General features: G+C 36.1%; 1 protein-coding gene across 4 annotated transcripts in view; it reads left to right on the top strand.

Annotated features, from left to right (window-relative positions):
- CSMD3 (CUB and Sushi multiple domains 3) overlaps positions 1-21,414 on the top strand; it is a 1,073,652-nt gene that overhangs the window by 633,767 nt on the left and 418,471 nt on the right. For all 4 annotated transcript variants that reach the window (XM_065895021.1, XM_065895023.1, XM_065895022.1 and 1 more), the window contains 2 exons: positions 309-503; positions 17,266-17,404. In XM_065895021.1, the coding sequence (XP_065751093.1) occupies positions 309-503; positions 17,266-17,404 (334 nt within the window). The remainder of the gene's footprint in view (positions 1-308; positions 504-17,265; positions 17,405-21,414) is intronic.

Below are 21,414 nucleotides of genomic sequence, written 5' to 3'. Positions count from 1 at the left end.
GCTTATACTGGATATTTTTGCTTAGATAAGGCAAATGATTTTAAGAAATAAGCAGAAACAATTCTATTTTGAAATTTTGTAATTGTAGAGTGTAGTTCACATTTTAAAACAACCACATCCATTACACATCAGAGAGAAAAAGGTATGGTCAGAGGAGAGCCTCTCTCTCTCTCTCTTTTTTTTCAATAAAGGCTTTTCTAGAAATGAGCATAACCATTTTAAAAATCATTTTTTCTCATCCCCAATACACAAGGGTCTGTCTCATACTGCTAGTTTGTGTGTTTTTCTCTTTTTTTGCTGTTCTCAAGCATTTGGACATAATGAGTGTCCTGATCCTGGAATACCAATCAATGCAAGGCGGTTTGGGGACAACTTTCAATTAGGAAGTTCGATTTCAGTTATTTGCGAAGAAGGATTTATTAAAACCCAGGGAACAGAAACAATTACATGTATTCTTATGGATGGAAAAGTGATGTGGAGTGGACCAATTCCAAAATGTGGAGGTAAGCACAATGGTCAGTGCAAAATACAATTCCATCATAACTATGCACTAGAAACCATAACAGGAAATTCATTGTTCTACCAGGACTCTTGTAATCTTAAAATATCATTTAGCATTATACTTTAGACATATAGTATGTAGTTAAATTACACTTTTAATATTTATTTTTTATTTTTATTTTAATTTTTAGAAATCTTTTAGAAGCTCCCTTTAAAAGGAGCTCTTATTAAAAGATACACATTAATAAACAGTAGATATTGGTTGCATGTGTAGAGTACCTTTAATATATTTCATAGTTACAGCTGAGTATATTTTATAGTTTCCAGTCATATTTTTCTTGGTCTTTTAACTATTCATGGTATAAATTGAATTTATTTTTTTAAAAACATTAACTATTATTAATCATAATAAATAAATTTATGCTAAAGCACCCATTATTTAAAATGTATAATTTTTGTAGACATAGTTCACTAAACATTTTTTTTTTCAGTTTTGATTTGCCCAATGAAATGCAGTCAAGAAAGTTCAGGACAAAATATATGTGTGTTTTATGTATCTATATATACATACACAATGTTTGGAAGTACCTATATATCTTTGAATATATATAGTCGCATAAAGTCACAAATTATATTGGTAAGAAGGAAGGATGATCATCTTAAAGCTAAAACATATCAAGTATATAGTGTTTCAATATAGAATCTATAAGAGCGTTGGGGGGGTTTATTTAGAATTGTCACAGTAGGAAGTAACATTCTGAATTCTATTTTTCTCCTACTCTAAGGTTACACATCCATTTTATTTTAAAATATATAAAAGGACTTTTACTAAGACAGATGAACTAGGGCCATTAAACACCCTTTAGTAGATCACCATGTCGTGATTAGGTGACAATTTTAAGTGGTTTCTTCTTTTTCTTGCTTTCCCAATTATTCTTGTTAGCTGTGCCCAAACTGACATTAGAACCTTTGTTTTCTCAATTTCTAGCTGGTAAATTGGGAATATTTAATATATAACAGACAATTGAATAATACAGCTATTACCTATAAATGTTGAGTTTCATTGAATTGAACATTTTCATAATATCTCATGATGAAGTAATCCAGACCATGCAATTAAGTTTTCCTCTTAGTCCCTTCAATTAGCAACTCCTTCCTCTTCTAATCACCTTCTCATTTGTAACATCAGGGGGCTGAACTAGATGACTTCACTGTTCTTTTCCAAGCCTCAAATATTATGGGCTTAGTAGGGGTTACCCTGACAATGACTATGACTATGCTATTATATTTAAAAAACATAATGGAGTTGCATAATACAGGACTAAAATAAAAAGAGAAAAAGGAAAGTAGTGTTAAATTTTTTCCATCATAATTTGCCCTGGAGCTCATTCGTTCTTTTAACCATAGTTCCCGACCTAGACTTGGGGAATCAGTCAGGAAAGCCTACATTAGTATTTGAAGGAAAAGTAGGAGATAAAAGTTTATTTCAGGCAGAAGACATAGTACTGGTTCAATGTGACTGGAGTGAAGGATAGAGGGACAGGGTTTGATGAATACAGAGACCTCTGAAGAATGAAATGCTTTGTAAAGAGTTCTAAGCAGATTAGAAATTATCCTATGGCAACAGGAAGCCACCTTAGTTTGGAAGTGACATGACCTGAGCCTCTCCCTCCCCTGTACGGGGAGTTGTTTACAGTTTCAGTGGACAGGCAGAGACTACCTCCAGATAATTGAATCTCATTGGATTCTCACTTGCCTAACTTGGGTGTTGGTTTAGGAGCTGCTTGGTGCCTAGCTGCATGGGGTGGTGAGAATAATGAGGTTGACATTAACGAATCATTTGATGAATTGCTGCTTTATTTGAGAGAGCAATTTCAGTGAGATTTTCACCATGAAAAATGAATGGTGTTTAACTTTTAAAAATAAGTGAAACAAAATATTCAGAACTAAGTTGGCACAGGCCAGTAGGCCTTTCAGACATCCTAAAGAGAACTGTATAAAGGAGAAGAATATATTTTCTGCATATGTGAGTGGAATTACATGCAGTTGGCTGGCTCACCTGCCAATTTCTGGATCCAACACGAGGTAGGAACATCACCAAGGATAAGGCTGGAGCCAGGGAAGGCAGAATGGTAGTGGGCTGGAAGCGATCGTACAGTGGCACTTGCCAGATTACCTGCCACATCCCAGGCTGTGTTTTGATCCAGGTTCCACCCAATAAAGCAGACTGATTTCAGCTCCTGTATAACTAACTCTGGTGGGTTTCATTTCTAAGACTCTGATTAAGGTTTGTAAAGATTTCCTTTAGTTTTGCCTGAATTCTACTTAGGTACTAATGAGAAGAGCCTGAGACTATCTGAGGAAAGCTTATTTTTCTCTTCCTGTTTTCTTTTTTTTCCTTCTTTTTTTTTTTTTAATCACACCACTTCCTCCCCCATTCCCCAAGCTGCCACACAGCCACTCCAACTTACACAAAGAATTATGTCTGGAAGCTCTCTCTGCCTATAGTCTTTGTTCTTTAGACCTTCCATATTTTGACAGAAAAGTTTTGCTTATTATTTATTATAGTTTTTCTTTTGGGGCTCTCTCACAGCTTCCAATATATGCTTAATATTTTAGCTAAATTTTTTTTTATTATCATTGTGTTAAACACTTTATATAGTGAAATATGTACATGTTTATGTATTCTCATTAATACAAATAACTTTCTACTTTTATTTTCCTCACACAAAAAACTCCAAAATCAAATGTATTGTTAAATATTGCTAATATTCACAGATTGCTGTGTGTTAAAATTAGAAAACAGAAAGAATTTGTTTTAATCAGAATTTATAGAGCAAAGGAAGTCACTATAAAATGTTTTGATAAGAAAACCTGGGGCTTCAACTCATTTAAAGATTGCCTTCTCCCCACAGCTCCTCTCTGTCACAGTAGTGTAGAAGTTTAGGCATATTGGCAAGTTAGTGGTCCACCCACGTCAACCAGTCTTCAACCCTAAAACTGTGGAAAATCTTTGAGAAAAGTGAAAAGAAACTTTTTGTCTGCCATAGGCCTTGAATAAGGATTCTTCAAACCAAAAGGGAGAAATGAAATCACATATGTTGCAGTTCTGTGGTCCCGTAGCTGAACTTAGATTTATTTCGGATAGCTTAAATACAATTGTTAACAGAATTGGGTTATACATTTTATTCATTGACCTGAAGTTCAACACTGATACATTAGCTAAGGATAGATTTAGGCTATCTTTGTGAAAATTTGAACCTTTTTCTTTAGAATGGGGTGATCAAATTTCCTCATGAGGAAGAAAGATTTGATGCTTTATAAAGTCTTATGATCTTTCAGTTTTGCTAATTGAAAACAAAATACATTAATTTTTATAATTAGCATTGAAACCATTCACTTTGAATTCCACAAACTGTCTGCCTAACTCAATTTAGTAACAATAAATGACTCTTTCACCCACATCTAGACAGTAGCCTGAATATAACTGGCTCTATAGGGCCAGTCTCTGCATGGTGACTTCAACGACACATCCTAAAACCATGAAGAATAGTGTGAATGGTTATCATAGGCCTCCTTTAATGGGCTGACACAGGGATTTTCATGATTTTCTACCTAGAAATCTTCCTAAAAATCTTCTTCCTCTTTCTCCACCAAAGCTTCCCACTCATAGCAACTGCATAAACACTCTCCTTCTCTTCAGCTGTAGTCCCCTCACATTCATTCTTCACACAGCCCAAGCGCCTTATTGGGCACCTTGTGAGCGTCCTCCATAAATTCAGCCCTCGGGAAGTGCAGTTTTCTTATAAGAATCTTTCCCCTTGGAATCCCTTCTTTCTTCACTTATTTTCCTTCTTTTTATGTGATCAGAATTCCTTTCAGGGACCTCTGAGGGCATTGCCAGGCTCACCCACATGTATCCTTCAAAGTTGCTTCTATCAGCCTTGGTTCTAGGAAATTTGGAATAGGGAGGGAAGGGACAACCTTAAGTACATTTGGATTTATTTCTCACTTCACCTGTGTGTGTGTGTGTGTGTGGTGTTTCTCCTGAAACACAGGTAAGATGGTTCTTTTACTCATTTTTCTCAAAGGACTAGTGGGCTACTAGATTTCCTTTACTGCACCAAGCAATGCAAACTGGAGTCAGCCCTTACCCACAAATCCTGGAATCTTTTTCTCACACAGTAAAATCCCATAGGGTTTCTAGTCACTGGGATATTCCTTGTGACTAATACTGCTACATAGAAGGCAACATTTAAGGTATAATATTTGACCCACTCAGAGAGGTTTCCTTAGTGGCTTTAGGAAACCTACTGGTCTCTGCCCACCTATTTTCTTCCTGTCCAAGGGCTAGCTCCAAAGGATTGAGACATACCTGCCTTATTGTCCATACCTCAAGTGATCTGAGCATCATTATTTGGCCTTCTGTCTTCATTGTCTCTTTTTACCATTTATTGTTTAAAGTCTATTTTGTCTGAAGCCTAGATTTACCATTTATTGTTTAAAGTCTATTTTGTCTGAGACCTTCTTTCTTGAATACAACCATCATTAACTTATTTTTCTCAGCTTTGATTCACTTTATCAGATGCATGAAACCCTTTGTAGTGGGGAACGAGTCTATGGTTAGATGGTAAATTGGCTTTAAGTCTGCTCTGTCATGAACTTTTTACAAGTGCTTCTGGTCCTATCTTTTGTTCGTACCTTTTCCTAGCTATCTTGTTTTTAAATATAGCTGTGAGTTTACTGCATATCCAGAACATATTGTTCCAGCACTTGCACTCAGCTCAAATTCATCTGGATACTTATGTCCTCTAGTTTGGTGAAGCCAACTGCCATAAAATGGAGGTTTTGATGGATCTGAGTCCACTAATAGATCCAAATGCCCAATGTCATAACCTCAGATGCTTATAAGAGCTAGACGGTAACAGAAATAAATTACATGAGCTGAATAAAACAGGCCGTCTCACAAGCAGTAAGCACTGTTATCTAGAGTTTTCTGTTTTAAAAAGCAGGACAATTGGACATACATTATTTTCTGTCTCTGTTGCAGTCATATAAGGAAACTGTTCCTGGATATGAGGATTTATTATTCATTAGTGAATGTCATTATAAAAAAAATGCTACCTAATTATACTCATGTAGCCTGAAGGATGAGAAGGATTTATTTGCAGACCAAAAATGAGAGTGGGAAAAAAAAAAAAAAAATGAGAGTTGGGTTAAAATGTATTCATTATTTCTTTATAAAATCTGAAATACATGCCATTTACATTTTAAAATCAAATGTTCCTTAATAAAGTTATTAAATTGTTTAACTGTTCATGAAAAAGGTTGGATGAATCTAAAAATTGTATATTTTATTAAATTTCATTTTAATAAATATACTACTCAGGATCATTTTAGTCTCTCTTCCTGGTTTCTCTTCATTTCTATGATCTCTGTTTGTATGTGTTCCAGAGCTAGGTCTTGAATATTTTCTCCTATTTCCACTCACTCTATTCATACTTTTCATCTAGTCTCCAGCTTTAAATAACACCTATGTGTTGATGGCTCTCAAATTTACATTCTTCTACTTCTCTGTCCTGAAGTCCAGACTCATCTATTCAACTTCCTCCTCAATATCTCCACTTAGATGTTTAATAGGCATCTCAAACTTAGCCTGTCCAAAACTGATCAGATCCCCCCGGTCACTCCAAACCTGATACTGTCACAGACTTTCTCCATCATCATTAATAGCACTCCATTCTTCCAGTAATTCAGGCGAAAACTCTTGGGAGTAATTCCTGACTCCTTTCTTTCTATCACAACCATACACAATCCATCAGAAAAATCTGTTAGCTCTACCTTGAATACCTATATTCAAAACCCATCTACTTCTCACTTCCTTAACTGCTGACATCCTTGTCCCAGCAACCATCACCTCTGGCCTAGATTACTGCAACAGTCTTGTAAGTGGTCTCATTGCTTCTGCCCTTTCTCCTATTCAGTTCTGTAGAAACGGTTTGTTATTCAGTTTACCCATGCCCACCACTTAGTTTCTTCATAGTCATTTCTCTTATGGGACTCAGAAGGCCCTGATACGTATATACTATCTGCTTCTCTCCTCCTTTTTACCTGGCTCCTTGTCTCCCATGCCCTCTTCACTGTAGCTAGCAATGCCCTCTTTGATCTAAAGCAATCCCCTCAATAAAAATGGAAATAGAATGTTGGCCTTCTGGATTACATGGTCGTGTTCTTGAATATAATTAGGATGTAATACATTCATTGAACTGCTTTATAGATAAAGAGGGTTATATTTAATAAAATACATTGGAAGACTTGGGTGAATGCTATTGGCTCAAAGTGGTTGATTTAATTAAGATGCTGAGTTAAGACTAACTGAAAGAAAGTTTTTCCTTCCTTATGAAGATTTATAATAATTTCTAATATTGTTATCATTGTAGCCTCCCTGAGAAGAAAAACAGTGAAAGCAAAATGCATGACTAACAAGGTATACAGGCAAAATTTCCTGTTACTTTGGGAATGACAACTTATACCATACCAGCTAAGGAGAAAAATGTTGCAGTATCCCTGTCCATAAAAAATTGAGGTTCAGATACCTCCTTTGTGGCTTATTAAGTGGGTTCTAACTGACTCATTTCTCTCAATCCTAACCTCAGATATCCCACTCCCAGTTTATATAAGCAGCAAAAGAAAAGTGAGGGAAATTGAGATCTATATCTATCTATCTACCTACCTACCTACCTACCTACCTACCTAAACTGTTGGAGTCAAAAGTTGTTCATCTTTTCCTTTATCTCCCCATAGGAAGGAGGATGCTAGTCTCCTTCTCTTCAAGCCAAGTTAAGGGGAAGGACTCTAAAAGAATCCCTCATAAGGGAATGTAGTTGCCTGTGAAAAAGAGGAACTAGAATCGCCAGGTGGATATCTGATTATACAGTGTACTTGCTGATCTGCCGTCTATGCTGAATGAACAAGAGAAAGAAAATTGATCAAAACTGGCAGATTAAAGAGAGGGAAAGCTGGCTAGTTGAAATCATTTAGCAAGTCAATGATGTGAGCTTCCTCTGCATCAAATGAATACCAAAGCAGGTACCCTGGCTTAGCCACTAGGTAAAAGAAACTCAACAACCAGACACCATAGCATGTACTGTCAGGGGTGAAAGCAGGGAGGTAACTGGAAAAGGTTGATCTTCTCTTCTATCAGGAAATTTCCTGGTAGAAGTGAGAAGCCACCCTTCTAATTCTTGGCCTTTACAAAGAACTCATTTATTATCCTTATGGAAAGAGCAAAACATTTTCCATATCTGACAAATAGAAAATCTCAGGGACCAGTTAGAGTTAGTGAGGAAACAGCAACAGTCAGGAGAGGACTGTGACAGCACACTTTTCCTCATTTTAGCCCTAACACCCCACAGGAAAAAGGACCTAAAGGGAAGAGGAAGGGGACATGCTGAGAAAGGATACAGCATCTTCTCTGCTCCAACTGCTGAAGCGAATGGAGGAATGAATCATCAAGTGCTGGTCCTCCATCAGCACCCTCCTCCCCATCCTCCAAGATGCTCAAAGATGCACCTTGGGTGGGTAGGTTTAGGAAATAAGACAGAATTTTAAATTGGATTGGACCAAGTTTTTTAATACTGTAAGTGATGAGAATTTTCAAGGATGTGCCTAACATTTCTTTAAGGAGAGGGAGATTTGTCAGTGCATGTTTGAAGGCAGTAATTAAGAAAGAAGGAAGGGAGGGAGGGAGGGAGGAAGGAAAGAAAGAAAAAGAAAAGAAAAGAAAGAAAGAGAAAAAGAGAGAAAGAAAGAAACCAATATTTGTTTTCATTCCACCGATTTCAGAATATTCCATAAAATGCCTACTCAAGCAAGAACTTCCTTGCCCTCAGTAGAGAACTCCCTGCATAACTATGGCTTAAGTTCCTTTTTACTGTAATGGGATATCTTAGAGAATTCCTTGCATGAATAGGATGGGACTAGGGTCCCTGGAGAACTGTTTGACAGCAAGGCTGGACTTGCATGCCAATGAACTTCCCCTTTGAGGATAAGGACTTTTCTCTTGAATCTCAGCCTCAAAGGGAAGGAAATCCTTCTCATTCACAGACGTTGCACTCTCGGGAGGGAGTTCGTTTGAGGGAGCAATTAGAGTAACAGTCTGATGCATAGATCAGAATATATTGTGGTTCTCATAGAGAGAATGTGTGTTCACACACATATACCTATTCATGTCTAATAATAGACTCCTCTTTTAGTTACATATTAAGGTAATATTAAATTCCTAGAGGACTACCATAGGGAAAACTAATAGCACTCTGCAGGGTTTTGCTCCTAATTTCTGTGGAGCTGGGTAGGGGAAGGGTAGAAGGGGTTATAGAAATGGAAAGAGGTTTAGAGCTGTGATTGCTTGTCTGCATTCCTGACACTTTAATTCCTATGTTTCTGACTTTCTTTTTTTATCCAAGAGAGAGAGGCAACTTGTTTCCCATAATTTTCTTTGAAACATCATCCAGTGTGTTGAGGTTAGACAGAGCAGGTGATTACTTACCACACCTATAACCAACCATAAGGCAAGTTTAAAAATTAAAAAAAAAAAAAAAAAAAAAAGGAAAGAAATGGAACCTTCATTGTTTATAATCCCCAAGATCAAAACCTAGCTCTTCTTCTGGTCCTCAATTCCCTTCTGAGCACCTAAGTGCCACTTCTCAGATGAAAGAGCACCAAAATTCTGAAGCATTTTTATTCAAAAGAATTTTAGCTAAATACAGTCTGAAACACTTCTGACTCTTCATACATATCTTAAAGCATACTGGGTATTTTGAATTCGTCCATTCTGAAGCAGGAGGGAAGGGGGCAGGGCACAACCTTTGAAAGAATGACATAGCCCGAGGACATGACATAAACTGATTAGGACCAAATGGGTACAAGATGGCGGACAACTCAACTTCCACTAGACATTGAGCCTCAGTATACACTCACTGTAACACATCAGCAAGCTAAATGACACACCCACAGGCACCATGACAGTTCCAAGGCCAACCATAAGGATCAAAAAGTGGGCAGTGGCCCAATTCCTGGAAATCTCCTCCCCTTCCTGAAATAGCTGGAATACTCCTCCCACTCATTAGCTTATGAAATTACCCACCCCTATAAAAACTGACAACCCCATACCCTGGTGCCTTTCTCACCTTCTGAGATGACCCACACTCTGTCTGTGGAGTGTGTTTCTCTCTAAATAAATCCACTTCTTACCTATCACTTTGTCTCTCACTGAATTCTTTCTATGATGAGACATCAAGAACCTGAGCTTCATTAAGTCCTGAAACCAGGTGTGTGATCTCAGTTGGAAGACTATGGGTTTTGGCTGGGTTCAAGTCCCAGCTATGTGAGTGCAAGTCCCAATCAGGGTTTTGGCCAGCTTTGAGTCTTGGATGTGTGGATTCAAGCCCCAATCAGGCTTTTGGCTGGGTTTGAGTCCCAGCATGTGGGTTCAAGTCCCAATCTGAGGTGCATGGTTTCAATTCTACTCAAAGTAACACAGAAATGAGTCGTCACTCCAATGAAAATTATTTATAACAGACTTTCTTCAGGCCTTAGAAAAATGAAACAGGATAAATGAACTATTTCTACTTTACCATTTATGCTTTGTTTTCATTATTTAAAATGGGGAGAAGTTAAAGGCAACAATCTGTATTTCACTAACAGATGGAAATTACCTCTTTATCCCAGGAACCTGAGTGATTATCCAGGAGCATCTTGGAGCTACAGACTAGCCATATCCTCTTAGATTTTGTCAGCTTGGTCTGTGGTCCAAGAGCTATAAAATGACCTGAGGGATTGGAGTGGAGTGAGGGTTTTGTTAACAATGCCCTCTGGGTCCTACCTTACACTTACTAGAAGTGTGTTCTGGGAATCTGCATTTTAACAAGTTTTTAATCTAAACTCACCTCTAGGTATCCACAAATGTTTAAAAGTAACCACTGCATGAAACCAAAAGTTCCTCTCCTCATTTTCCACTAACTATAAGCTTCAGAAACAAAAAACTTCTTGACTTTCCCTCATACATTAGTATTGTTGTCAAACCTAAGTTTGTGTGCCCAATGCACAGCGAGGCCAAACAAACCGAAAAGTCAGAGTTTGGAGCAGAGAAAGGTTTATTGTAAGGCCAAGCAAGGAGAATGGGCAGCTCATGCTCAAAAGACCCCCAACTACCTGATGGTTTTCAGGGAAGAGTTTTCAAAGGCAAAATTTGGAGTGAGAGCTGCAGGGTGTGTGACTTTCTTCTGATTGGTTGGTGGTGAGGTAACAGGATGGTATTCCAGGAATCTTGTGCTCAGCCTGGTTACCATCCTGCACCTGGGAGGGGGCCTTAGTTCCAGTAGAAGAACTCAAAGATGCATTGTTATGTATACCACTTGGGGAGGAACCAGGACCATGCTTTACTGCTGCACTATTGTTTCTTGACTGCTTTTCCCTTGTGTCTCCATCTCCTCACTTCCCAGACTAATAACTCTTTGAATCTGCCCTTTGGAACTCAGGGAAAGTCTAGGAGGCTGAAGCTGTTTTCCTACAAACAAGGAATTGGGTATATGGAGAAGCTTTTGTACCGGGGAGGGCGCCACAGCACACTGCTTGGTTTCAGAATTTCTCACTTTATTCTTTCTCTGCTCTTTCTGTCCCTCTACCCCTATCTTCTATTCATTTTTTTTTTTTTTTAATCAAACTCACCTCTGACAAAATCTCCTTCAAGAACTCTTTCTTAATGCCCTTGGGATGTCACCTGTCTCTCCCCTACATTTCCAGCCTATCTGGCTCAAGCATATATTTATTCTTCATGTTAGCTGTGCCTGTCTTCCTTGTAGAAACTGTGGGTCTCCTGAGGACAGATATAATGTCATATAGGTTTTTAAAAAAATTTCATCACCTGGCATAGTATCTTATATACATCAAAAGCTAAATAATTTTTTGAATTAATAAATATATGAATGATAAATAAATTAATGTCAGGGAAGCACTTAAAATTGTGTGGTTAGAATCTCAAATTTACATTAAAAATTTTGGGTTGAATATTCTATCCCCCTAACTATCCATTTGTCTTCATTAAACCTATTTTAAGGAGAATAGATATGCTTAAATAAATATCTCTCTTGGAAAATTAATCCAATACATCTATCATGGAAGTCATTTCTAACTTGGAATTTGAAGATTTGAATTTGAATCTCACCTCTGCTACTACCCAGATCTGTGTTTCTCATCAAGTCATATTTTGATAATTTTTTTCCTTACCTGCAAAACTGGCATAAAAAAGAAACAAGCATTTTTATGCTACAAGCTTATTAAAGTAATTAAGTTAAGTAATGTATATAAAAGCATACTCTAAACTGGAAAGCATTATGACTGTCTTAGCTGGCATAGCAGAAATGCCCAGCTGTTTACCTTTAAGCTCTTACCCCATTCATTATACAGAGTTGTAGGTAGGAAATAGCTCTCCAGCTGAGGGACTTCATTTCACAGCCTCCTTTGAAGTTAGGTATGGCCAAGTGAGTAAGTGGAAGTAATGTAAATAACATCCAAGCTGTGGTCCATAAAAAGCATACACAGAGTAGTCCTCTATTTTCTGTTTCCTTTCCTGCCAGCTAAAATGGAAATGACTTCCATGGCAACCTAGAAAATCGCCTGCTGAAAATGGCTGAGGCTTTGTCATCCTGGGTCTTAGGAGACTAGAAGGAGCATGGCTGTTTTGCTGATAGGCACGCTTCATTGTACTGTTACATGAGTGTATCAAAGAAAAATTTCACCAGAGTTAAACAGGCAAGGAAGACTTTTTTCAAGACTATTGCAATAAGGAGGAGTGATTGAATTCAAATGCACTGAGGGAAGGTTTGTAAGGGCTGAGATGAGCTAGTGGTAAAGTAATGGAGGAAGTTGGGTGACGGGTTGAGAGTCTTAAAGAAGCCTGTTTAAAGTTTAGTCAAGATGAAGGCCATTTTGGTCAAGTGAAAAATAAACTACTGTGTTAAGCTACTAAACTTTAGGTATTTATTTATTTTACCAGCTACAATCATCTGAATTCACACACAGTTAGGAGAGAGGAAGACCCAAACAGAAATAGTCCATCCCAGCCTTGCCCCATTGTTATGTTATAATGCATAATGGTCAGTACCTACTTAAATTGTATTAAATTAAAATATTTTTTCAAAGGTTACATCTTAAACCTCTTTTATTTTCTTCTCTAAGTATTCACCTTAATCTTTCACTTATATTGAAGTCTTAACATCAGCCTATGTTGAAAATGACACGTAATATAACTAAAAGCTCCAGATTCTATTTTCTGTTGTTTCTTGTGATATTTCATAGACCTTTTAGCCTTAATATTGAATCTTATTATCTTTCCATATAAAATTCCTTCCTGTTTTGTGTTTCCTATTTTGGTGAATGGAATTGTCTTCCATAATGTTGTACATGCCAGGGGCCCAGTGACCAATTTAGACTCCTTCATCTTGCTCTCTCATTGCATGTAATCAATAAATGCTTTTGAGTCTGTCTCCTAAGTATCTCCGTATTTAGCCCTTTCCTGTTACCACCATATATCAGAATCTGATTATACCTTCCTAGATAATTGTGACGGTCTCCTAATTGATCGCATCAACTCCAGGTACTCTGCTTCTAGTTCATTGTACCTGTAACTTTCATTTAAATGAAAATTGTATTATTTGTCTATATATGTTTATGTAGCCTTTGTCTACAATTTTTTAAACATCTTTATTGGAGTATAATTGCTTTACAATGGTGTGTTAGTTTCTGCTGTATCACAAAGTGAATCAGCTATACGTATACATATATCCCCATATCCCCTCCCTCTTGCGTCTCCCTTCCACCCTCCCTATCCCACCCCTTGTCTACAATTTTTCATTTTTCTATGGTTCACTTTCCTTAATATAGCATATCAGGTCCTTTTTTTTTTTTGGCCCACACTGCATGGCATGTGGGATCCTAGTTCCCTGACCAGGGATTGAACCCATGCCCCCCGCAGCAGAAGCATGGTTTCTTAACAACTAGACCACCAGGGAAGTCCCATTAGGTCCTTTTCTACTCTTCCTCCTTCATCTCTCATCACTTCTTGGTTCCCTAAAAAAGGTAACTGGCATTACTCAAAAACATGCTAATTCAGCATTCTGCTCTTAAGCACATGCTGTTTCTTCCGTTTACAATATCCTCTCTCTCTTTTTCTCCTGGTGAATTCTGACTCATCCTTGAAGACTCAAATTAAATAGAATCTCTTCTGTGAAGCCATAATTCCTGTCTTCTTCCAGACCCCTTGTCCCATGGACATATCTTTCTTATATAATTTATGACATTATTACCTTTTATGATTATGTTTCTGAGTTTTGCACATGGGCAGTGTGATAAAAGGAAAAAGAATACCTTAATTACATTTGTAAAGAAGTTTCTAGAGTCAAATTACCTCTGTTCAAATCCTTGCTAGCTGATGTGCAAATTATTTAAATTTTCCACACATCAATGTTCTTACCTACATATGTGGTTGGATTATTTTGAGTATTACATAAAATAATACAAAGGACTTCTTACATAGTGCCTGGCACCTAGGAAACATTTGATAAATGTTAGAAGTAGTACAAATACCACGTGGGCGCACACTTGACACACAATTGTTTGCTGAATAACTGAAATATGAATGAGTAAATGATGAATGAGTGAATAGGACTTGAAAATAAATCCCTGTATCTTGATCTCCTTTCTGTTTTCCATATGTTCCAAGTTTCCTTTGTTCAGTCAAAGATACTGTCTTTTACAGAAGTCTTTCTTAAACTACGGAATGTTTATACTTGGAGGTACACAAGCTTTTAGGTGTTATATGTATAAGCATTTCTTAAATTTTAATAGGTACATATTTTTAGGCATTATAGAAAAATATAACGAATACATAAAAGCAATGATTTTTACAGATATTTTTGCTTAGGGCAAGTTTAAAGAAATCATTTAAGTTAAAATAAAAGTAAGTCTATTTAAAGAAAATCATTAATTATATAAGCAGTACATGGATGTGGCAAAATTGTAAGGTTTGGGCAATTAACTTTATTGCCTTTCTGTTTGTATTGTTATTCGTGTTATAGTTAAGGTTCTCTTTACAAATTCAAATCTTTGTTATTTTTATTACCAGTAGTTATTTTAGCTTTCCAAAGCTTTCTCTTTTTCCTTTTTCTCTTGAACGTTTTCTTTACACTTGGTGTCCCCTTATTTTGTCCTGCACTTTGTCCCCTCCATGTTCTGCTGCTGTTGCTCCACCATGGCTTTTCTATGAACATCCTCCTGCCATGTTGCTGCTAGTCACTGTGATCATGAGGCTTTTCTCGACTGATCTGCACTTAGCATCTGTTTCTTCGCTTAGGTTTCACACTCTCTTGGGGAGGCTGTCTCCATACTTTTGAGATAATTTTGTAAAGTTCCAACCCTATGTGTGAGAGAAAGAAGCCAGTTCAGAATGTAGTATGTTAATTAGGAGAAGACTCACTTTGTAGCAGGGTCACTATTTGGGAAAGTCCTTTCAGGAAACAAACAGTCACCACATCTTTATGCTACTCCTTTCCTTTAAAGCTCCTTCCTAACTCTGCCTCTCTAACATGTTGGACTGAGGGACCAGCTGAAATGCTTCTGGGTACTCTACTTTTTAATCTTTAATGACCCATTACTCAATTGCTAATTTTATGACTGATTACCTCTTTCAATCATGATTAGACTGAAGTGCACAGATACTTTCCTAGAACAATTTGAGTTGATAATATATTGGGATTTTTCTATATTTCCAGGACCTTCACTCACCAAAATACTTTACTCTGTCTTTTAAAATATGGTAGTTTAAATGTCTGTTATGCACATAATTTTATTTTTGAAATACATAATAACCCTACAGGAAACCTAATTATGAGTCATCATAGCAAGGAAGAGTAAATAATCCTCATCAAAATGGTCTCCTTTGAAAGCTTTTTAAGAAACAAAATCAAATTCTACTAAGGAAGAAAATTTAGTTTTATATGAAAACTCTTTCTCATACAAATAACAAATGTTGGCAATTTCACAGAAAATATTTTTCTCAAATGGACATTTTGTAGTAATGCTTGATTCCTAGGCCAATTTATTAAATATTTCTTATTTTATTTGGGCTATATCAAATTACTTAAAGAATGAAAAAGTGTAAAAATAGTGTCTAGAACAATAGGTTTTAGAAATTCTGTAAGGTAAAACTGAAATAAACAAGTAAACAACAATGGCAAAAATATAAACACATGAGATAGAGTTTAAATGGAAAGAATTAAAGAAAATAAAAATATAACATAGTAAGTCATTGGGAAGGGTCTCTATCTAATGTGTTGAAAAGCCATTATAGTATACATTTGACTATTTTTCTTTCCAAATAATTTTCAATAATTCAAATACTCTTTGCTTCATTCCCCACCCCCCACCCCCCGCTTTGTATACCTCCTGAAGGTATAGAACAGGCTAATGTAGCTGGGCTGCAGAGTGAAGGGGAGAAGTTTGGAGTGAAGGCTAGAGTGTAAGGCAATAGCTAGGGTCATTCAGGGCCTTGTTGGTCAACACAGAAAGATGCCATTTAAAAGTGTTTGAGGTTTAAACAATTACTCTGGCCATAGTGTGGAGGATAGTTAGCATGGATGAGGAGAGACCAATTAAGAGGGTCAGTTAGGAGGGTTTATACCAGAGATGAAATTATGGTAATTTAATCTGGTAGCTATAGAGATAGAGAAACAAGACTAGGCTTGAGGATGGATTGGATATGGGAATAAATAGTAAGGATAATGGAAATATGAAAGATGACTACTTCTAACATTCTGGGCTATGCAAATCTATGGATGGTGGTTTCATTTACCAATATTGAAAATAATGGGAGAGGACTGGTTTTGAGGTCCTATTTTATAAAAACTGACTTGAAAGTACTTTTGAGGCTTTCAGGTCTTGTGAACTTTAACAAGTTGTTCTTTCAACTTGGTTTATTTCTCTTCAAAATGAGGTGCTTACACTAAATTACCTTATCAGTACCTACTGGGATTAAAATGCTATGATTGTGGTTTCAATTGTATATGAGTTTAGGGAAAAGCAGAAGATTAAATTCTTGAAATGATAAGCTGAGTTGAATCTGATGTTAAAGGGAGAAGAGATCAAGGTACCTGTCTAGGAAAGCAAATGGTATGATGAAACTGTAAATTGAAGGACATTATTCTGACAGCTGGATTGAAGCAAGAGAGAAATTAGCAGATGGGAAATCAGGGAAGAGACTGAATGAATGAAGGCCTAAAATTGTAATAGGGACTCTGGTAAAAGGAAGATCAAAGTTTTAGACACTGTATAGCATGAATTAACAGTATTTGATACATAAATCAGAAAATAAAAGACAGTAAAACTAACAGCTTATATTTTTTTCAAGTTTTGAAAATGATGGAGACACAAGAACGTATTTAAGGGATATAATTGGGAGACTTGAGTTTATCTGACATGCTGAGTGTGTAACTAAGCCATATTTCAAAAAGTAAATTACTTTTTTTAGGGAAAATAATCATTCAATAATAGAATGACTGGATGAAATTTTACTTTCAAAAACAATATTAAATAACCTTTAATATGTACATGCAAAAATTAATTTTAAAAAATACAGTTAGTACTAAAAATATTTTCTGCAACTTGTTCTAAAATTTGTGTTTTTTCCTGTTCTCTGATTTTATTTTTCAGCTCCATGTGGTGGCCATTTTTCAGCTCCCAGTGGATTGATTCTCTCACCAGGATGGCCAGGGTACTATAAAGACTCTCTGAATTGTGAATGGGTGATTGAAGCTGAACCTGGACACTCTATCAAAATTACATTTGAAAGGTCTCTGCAAATATTTTTCTACTTAAAAAACAAATTGTCTAAAAGAATAGTTGAGATTCTGCATTTTTACTTTCCATATTAATGTTTAATTTTATTACAGTAGTCAATTGTTGGACATTGAGTGTTTCAGAATGTTTGCCCCTTTTAGCCTTTCAGCCTATTTTCAAGTTAATTTTCTATTTCCTTAATGCTCTATCAGTATGAATGAAATGTGTAAGATGGACCTTTTTTGATTCATATATATGCATACTACTGTGATATGAACCTATGACCTATAACTTAGTAAGTTTAGTCGTCCTATACTTTGAAGGGCCTGTGGATTCTGTTCTGCTAGATTCCGAAAGGCAAAGGTGCTGTAAACACACTTGAATTGATACCGTATTGCAGCCTAAGACATTTGCTTACACATACTACCTATACCTATATACCTACACTTACAGGTCCTTCAGAAAAAGGCTGCGTCAAATTAATGTAAATTAATGATTGGTCAGTCAAGTTTTTTCTTCCTTAGGATAATTAGTATTACTGATCAAATAATCTATATCCTAAAAGATTATAATATGGACTATTAAAAATTTAAAAGAATGAATCTTCTGACTTGTGATTCGATCACTATTCTGAAATCCAAATAGAAATATCTATATAATTTTTCAATTATATTGTTGACCCCTCTCATCTCCCAACCTTTTCTTAAAAAAAAAAAAAAAAAAACTTCTGTAAACATTATAGTAAACATATAAATATATATATAATTTCAGCAAAATTATGCTCTGATGATTGAATTTTATAAATATAACATGATCTTTCCCTGATTAAAGAGTTCCTTCATAGAATTAATCTATTCATGCTAGTGTAAAAACTTGAGAGGAAAACAGATTCTATTTTGACAGATATAAAATATTAAACATTTTACATGAGGTCACTCTGCTTTATTATGACCTACACAACTTTACTATGACTATATTAGTTTGCTAGGGCTGCCATAACAGTGTAACAGACTGAGTGGCTTAAATAACAGAAATTTATTTCCTCATAGTTCTAAAGTCTAGAAGTCTGAGATCAAGGTGTCAACAGGGTTGTCTTCTGTGGTTTTAGTCATTGGCTAATAGATGGCTGTCCTTTTCCTGTGTCTTCACATAGTCTTCCCTCTGTGTGTGTTTGTTTCCTAATCTCTTATAAGGACACAAGTCATGTTGGGTTAGGGTCCACCCATATAATCTCATTTTACCTTAATTACCTCATTAAAAGACTTTCTCCAAATACAGTCACATTCTGAGGTACTAGGGAGTTAGGACTTCAACGTATAAATTTTAGGGGGACATGATTCAGCCCATAATAATAACCTACACATTAAGAAAATGGTTTTATTTAGAATAATTTGACAGAGTTTTTGTTGTGATGTTAAAAACATATTCTTTATTCAGTGGTTGACATAGCCTGTGTTGCCATAGTAACTTTAGAGAAGCTTGAAAAGCATCTTATTTATTCAGAATCAAATCTTTGTCAGATAACATTTTTCAATTAATGTGGGACCCAAATTAACCCACCTTACTGTATTACACAGAATTCTACTTGGTTTGGAGTATACCATGTAACATAATATTACTGGATCATATCATTGAATAATTTAAAAACTTATACTGATTTGTGTCAATAAGACAGAGATTTATAATGTATTTTTAATTTGCTAAATTTAGAGTATCACATTTGAAGGATTAGCATATCTGTCAGGTTATCACAGTTGATCTCATATTTTTTAAAACTGCATGTATTATAGGTTTAAGTACATGATTTTAGTATTTCCAGTTTTGGACTTAACATTATTTTGTATCAGGAGTTATGATGTTAAGGTAATTAAAACATCTTATATTTGCATAATTCATAACATTTATATCCATATAATTCTCACTGATCATCATCCTTCAATATCTAGATAAAAAGTTGAGCCCCATCTCAGTTACAAAGGTAAGTCTAGGCCCTGTTTATATTTTCAGAGCTTTCCTGGGGATGCTTTTGTTCACTTCTAACTTTGAATTCCTGCTTTTAGAGTCATCTCTGTTGTGAGATCCAGAGGCTGCTACCCTTTCTCAACTCCTTAGTCTGCTCTTTATTTGGATCACTTGCCTTCATTCTCACAAAAACCTTAGAACAAGGGATAACCAAAGAGGATTATTGCATAATCCAAAATAATTTAAGATTAAATAAACTTTCACTGTCCTAAAATTTTCCTGGTAATTCCCATCACTGGAACGATTGCATCTCTCTCTCCAGTTCCCTCTCCTTAGCCCAGACCCTTACCCAGCTCTATCTAGTCTTTTCCCTATCAGAATCTTCAGCCCTCATTTCCCTACTCCCTAGTCGCCCACTCCAGTATGTAAAGGGTGAGTCTCAAAGTACCTGTTACTTAAGCAGAGCAATTTAGCTATTTGTTGCTCTGAGCTCCCAACTCGGTGAAGGATGGGATGATAGGCATGAATTTTGCCTTTCTTTCCAAACATGCAGATTAAGATTTTTTTTCCCCTAAATCAGAAATCAGTTCTACCAAGAATTCACCCTTTCTCCACCTCCCAGATGACTCAAATGGTAGCCAACTTTAAATTTCAAAAAAAGTTATATTCAATTTAGAAGTATTACATAAGCATAAAATAATATGAGGAAATTGTGTTATTAACAAAGTGCATTATTGTATTAAAAAACATTCCCTGTTTGAAAATGATAGTCATTAACCATCACTAAATAAATAACCTCTGATATCCTTCAGCCTTAGGTAGGCTATCTATTGATAGAATTGCCTACCTGAGAAGCAGTTAGATTGCAAAGCAATAGTTGTAATTCAGAACACCACACTTGTGACTTTTGATTTTCAACTTTTATTTGGAGTCACTATTTTCTCTGCCCAAACTTCTTAATATGTATGGCCTATCTCTCCCAACGTGTAGTTACATGGGCCTCTTTGCTATCTTGTTTAGATACCATCACATTTCTCCAAAGTGAATTAATGTGAACTGTACAGGCAGTGCTCAAAGTCAGACCATTCCAAATTTACCTTCCATGGGAAAAAATCTTTCCAGCCATTTTTTTTTAAACATCTTTATTGGAGTATAATTGCTTTATAATAGTGTGTTAGTTTCTGCTGTATAACAAAGAAAATCAGCTATATCCCCATATCCCCTCCCTCTTGCAAATCCCTCCCACCCTCCCTATCCCACCCCTCTAGGTGATCACAAAGCACCAAGCTGATCTACCTGTGCTATGTAGCTGCTAATTCCCACTAGCTATCTATTTTACATTTGGTATTGTATATATGTCAATGCTACTTGCACAGTTCGTCCCAGGTTACCCTTCCCCTTTCCCATGTTCTCAAGTCCATTTTCTGTGTTTACGTCTTTATTCCTGTCTTGCCCCTAGGTTCATGAGATCAATTTCTTTTCTTTTTTGAGATTTTTTTAGATACCATATGTATGGGTTAGCATACGGTATTTGTTTTTCTCTTTCTGACTTACTTCACTCTGTATGACAGTATCTAGGTCTATCCACCTCACTACAAATAACTCTATTTTGTTTCTTTTTATGGCTGAGTAATATTCCATTGTATATATGTGCCATATCTTTATCCATTCATCTGTCAATGGACACCTAGGTTGCTTCCATGTCCTGGCTATTGTAAATAGTGCTGCAATGAACATTGTGGTACATGACTCTTTTTGAATTATGGTTTTCTCAGGGTATATGCCCAGTAGTGGGATTGCTAGGTCGTATGATAGTTATATTTCTAGCTTTTAAGTAACCTCCATACTGTTCTCCACAGCGTCTGTGACAATTGACATTCCTACCAACAGTGCAAGAGGGTTCCCTTTTCTCCACACCCTCTCCAGCATTTATTGTTTCTAGATTTTTTGATGATGGCCATTCTGACAAGTGTGAGGTGATATCTCATTGTAGTTTTGATTTGCATTTCTCTGACGATTAATGATGTTGAGCATTCTTTCATGTGTTTGTTGGCAATTTGT

The sequence above is a fragment of the Phocoena phocoena genome, chromosome 17 (assembly GCF_963924675.1).
Source record: "Phocoena phocoena chromosome 17, mPhoPho1.1, whole genome shotgun sequence".
NCBI lineage: Eukaryota > Metazoa > Chordata > Mammalia > Artiodactyla > Phocoenidae > Phocoena > Phocoena phocoena.
This window is presented reverse-complemented; position numbering and strand designations above follow the sequence as displayed.